Here is a 3,716-nt window from a genome sequence, read left to right as displayed (position 1 = left end):
CGATGTTGAAGAACCGCACGGCCCGGAGGTGGGGACTCCCACTCTCTCCTCAAACTGCCCTGGTTCCACTGAGACCCGCAGTAAAGGGCAAGAGCAGAAATAAATCTTCCCGCGGAAAACTAATAAGAAATGGGGCTTCGTGCCTTTGGCAAAAGGAGCCCAGAAATGCAATAATTTCTTGGCCTTAACGTCCCATCCACAGGCTCTCGTGAAGGAATATTTGTTCCGATCCCAAGATGAGCAATTATGAGACTCCTGCTTGAGTGAAAAGCCTCTGGTCTGCAGACGGCTTTAATTTTGCAAAGTGCCCGATCCCAAGGCCTGGGGCCTGGCTGCTTTCCAGGGGCAGGGGCGGCCCCCCCGGGAGAGACGGAGTCAGGGAAGGGGCCCCACCGCAGAGCCGAGCGCACGAGCAGGCCCAGGTGGCTGTGGGGTCCCCGGGGGGCCGATGCCGGGGAGGCCACACGGGGGTCACTTCTACCCCGCGGCGCCCATGCACGGAATACAAGTACCTCGTAGACCGCTGGGAGTGGAATGGCTGGACCACAAGGGATTCCCTTGTTTGGGTCTTTACAAACCCCCTGCCATTTTAAAGGGAATTGTGCCCTTCATCTGAAAGGTGAGTTGATTTCTGCACGATTTCTGCGTGATTTGTGTCCCGCCGCCTTCCTGAAGCCGTCAGCGCTGACGGTCGTGTGTTGTGCGGGAGACTAGAGCTTCCTACGCGTGAGACCGCGCCGCTGTGAACACGGAGCTCGGCTCTTCCTTCCGGGTTCCAGGCCTGTTACTTCTCTCCGGGGCGATCGCTCGCTCTGGCCAGAACCCCCGGGACTCTGCTGAGAGGCAGCGCCAGCAGGTCTTGTCCCGATCCCGGGGGAGACCTCTCGCTCCCTCCCCCGAGCAGGTGTCGGCTGCGGGTCCACACGTGGCCTGTCCTACGCTCAGGAAGTCTCCCTGCATCCCACGCTCAAGCGTGTCCAGCATGACAGAAGGCGGCGTCTTGTGAGATGCCTTTTCTGCCCCAACGGAGAGGAGCATGTGGCTTTCCCGGCGGTGCCGTCCGTGTGGTGTGGACACTGGGCTCCCGACACTGAGCCACCCGTGCATCCTCTCCCGCCAGGGACGCACCCCCAGCAGCCTCTGAGGGCCCGTCCCCAGGCTCACCATGCCTCTCGGGCCCCTGGACAGGCTGTCGTCCCTCGGGGCGTGAAGGGTCCTGGTGCGTCTCCTGTCACCCTCCGTGGACGACGCTGCAGGCAGCGTGTTCAAGGGCTGTAGCTGCCAAAGAAGAAACCGTCATTTTGATCGCACCCCCTCCAGCTGAGTCTCCCGCCACTGTCCCTGCGCAGGGGCTGTCACACCCGTGGGGCTAGTTCCCCAGGTCTCCTCACCTCCTGAATGACAGTGCGAGGATGGCACCTCTCAGCGACCCGCCAAGGACGGCTTCTCCAGTGGCCGCGGCCCAGGGCCATGTCTCGGACGAGGACGGCAGCCTGCAGCTCGGCCGTGCGTGGGAAGGACGTGGACCACGAGCCAGGAGCCACAAGCGCTCCCACAGCACAGCAGCCGCGCCGGCGACCGCAGCGTCTGAGCCGGACCCGCGAGGAGCAGGCCCCTTCCTGCACCGGCACGTGTCCGCCCTCCCCGGTCCCCGCACAGCACGTCCCTCCCCAGACCCCTCCCCACCCACAGAGCTGTCCCCGCCCCGCCCCCACGGCGGCCCCTGCCCTCCCCCACCTCTGCTGCCAGTTTCTGTGTCTCGAGGCCGCTGACGGCAAATCCGCTTGGAGACACGAAGGAGGCGCCCTCGCTCTGCTCCGCTCACCTCAGTGGGCCGAGTCCTGCTGCGCGTTTCTGTCCAGGCTCCGATCACACTGTCTGAATTCACCACCCGCCCTGGAACCTGGCTTTTCCTGCGGCCACAAGAGACCTGGGGCCGCCCCGCTGCAGACCCCAGGCCACGCGGCAGAAGGACTTAGGGGACACGGCGCTCCGCTCCCCCTGGGACCACGTGCAGCTGGCCCTGGGGCGGCTTTTCCTGAGGCCACATCCCTGGCAGGAGCCCCAGCGCAGAGGTTGAGGGGGGTGGCCGGAAAGAGAAGGGTCCAAAGCCACGTGAGAGCACATGCCATAGAAACCACCCAGAATCCACGGAGGAGGGAAGGCGGGACGGGTAGCATCTGCTCCGTCTGAGGGGACTCGCCGGTGCCCCTGGAAGTGCCCACGCGGGGACGGTGATGCCTCTCCTCGCCCTCGCCTTCTAACCGGCTTCTCTGGAGGAGCGACAACTGGGAGTAAGGGCGGACGTGAAGCGGTGTAAACACAGCCTGAGTCACCAGCAACGAGCACGTGCAAAGAGCCCCCGGGTGTTTGTAACCGGAGCCCACCCGGCCCTCACCCGGCGCCGCCTCCTCCGGAACCGCCGGCCCAGCCGCTCGAAGGCGTTTGGACGTTTCTCACCCACTGCTTCCGCTTGCTGTTGTGGGGACACACGGTGGTGCCGCCCCTGCTGGTGCCGGAGGGGAGGCCGCGGGGTCCTGTCCGCTGGCAGCCTCGCTTCTGCCTCGAGGTCACCGGCGCCCCTTTGTGAAAATCTGCTGCGCTGGGCACTTGTGATGTGTGACTTAAACTTCGGTAGAAGGAAGATAAACAGGTCGTTCCCACAGACGATCAGGGACACACTCTTTTAGGAAGCGGATGGGACGGGTCCTACTTTTTTATCAGCATCTCATCCCTGGGACAGGGTTCCGGGTCCCAGCCNGCCTTGAGGTCACCGGCGCCCCTTTGTGAAAATCTGCTGCGCTGGGCACTTGTGATGTGTGACTTAAACTTCGGTAGAAGGAAGATAAACAGGTCGTTCCCACAGACGATCAGGGACACACTCTTTTAGGAAGCGGATGGGACGGGTCCTACTGTTTTTATCAGCATCTCATCCCTGGGACAGGGTTCCGGGTCCCAGCTCTGCCCGACTCAGGCGCACCAGCGACCCTGCTGTGGCCAAGTGTGTGTGTGTGTTGGGGGGGAGTTATGTGCATCATTTCCAAACAGAAGCTTCTAGACCCCCTCCCTCATCTCTCTCCCTCCTCCCTCCCTCCCTGCGGTGGCCCACTGGTCGGTGGGGTCTTACCTGCACCACTGGGTGGCTTCTCAGGGCAAGAGGCAGAGGGGAGAGACAACAACAATAGTTAAAGATGGAGACGGCCTGGGGGGGGAGGGGAGATGGACAGGAGTGGGGGAGGGAGGAGGAGGAGAGAAGGAGGGANGCCCGGAGTGTGGCCAGCGCGCCTGACAGTGGCCGAGGTTGGGAGGAGCAGATGCCCACGTCTGCGTCGCCCTCCAAGTGAAACCCGCCGTCACGCTTGCACCCCACACCTACACGATAGCTTGTGCTAACTTTCCTTTTACACTTTTCATTAAAATGGCTCACTTTTAACAAGGTGAATTTGAAACACCATACTGTTTACATTAGCACCCAGAAAAGTGGAATATTTAGGTATAAATCTAACAAAATATGACAAGATCTATAAGAACAAAACTACAAAACTGATCAATGAAATCAAAGAACTAGACAGATACTCCATGCCACGACCAGGGAGGCTCAACATCGCCAAGAGGTCAGTTCTTCCCACGTTGATGTATGGATTCGACGCCTTCCCAGTGAAATCCCAGCAAGTGATTTTATGAATATTAACAAGCTGACTGTAGGCATTATATAG

General features: G+C 60.9%; 1 protein-coding gene across 1 annotated transcript; it reads right to left on the bottom strand.

The window, feature by feature from the left end:
• Window positions 1-259: 259 nt before the first annotated feature.
• On the bottom strand, window positions 260-2,374 carry LOC144231735 (uncharacterized). The gene is made up of 2 exons (XM_077764310.1): window positions 1,392-2,374; window positions 260-1,278 (listed from the first exon to the last, which is right to left on the bottom strand). Exons 1-2 carry the CDS (start codon window positions 1,470-1,472, stop codon window positions 721-723), a joined length of 639 nt encoding a protein of 212 aa, XP_077620436.1. The 5' UTR covers window positions 1,473-2,374; the 3' UTR covers window positions 260-720.
• Between the last annotated feature and the right edge of the window lie 1,342 nt (window positions 2,375-3,716).

This window comes from Crocuta crocuta, unplaced genomic scaffold, assembly GCF_008692635.1.
Source record: "Crocuta crocuta isolate KB4526 unplaced genomic scaffold, BGI_CrCroc_1.0 scaffold2335, whole genome shotgun sequence".
NCBI lineage: Eukaryota > Metazoa > Chordata > Mammalia > Carnivora > Hyaenidae > Crocuta > Crocuta crocuta.
Note: the sequence above shows the minus strand (reverse complement) of the source record. Positions and strands in the feature narration are given on the sequence as shown.

Excerpts from the sequence above, each read along its gene's own strand:
- LOC144231735 (XM_077764310.1), bottom strand. The coding sequence starts at position 1,472 with ATGGCCCTGGGCCGCGGCCACTGGAGAAGCCGTCCTTGGCGGGTCGCT. Across the intron at positions 1,279-1,391 it reads CTCGCACTGTCATTCAGGAG|CTACAGCCCTTGAACACGCT; the intron begins GTGAGGAGACCT and ends CTTCTTTGGCAG.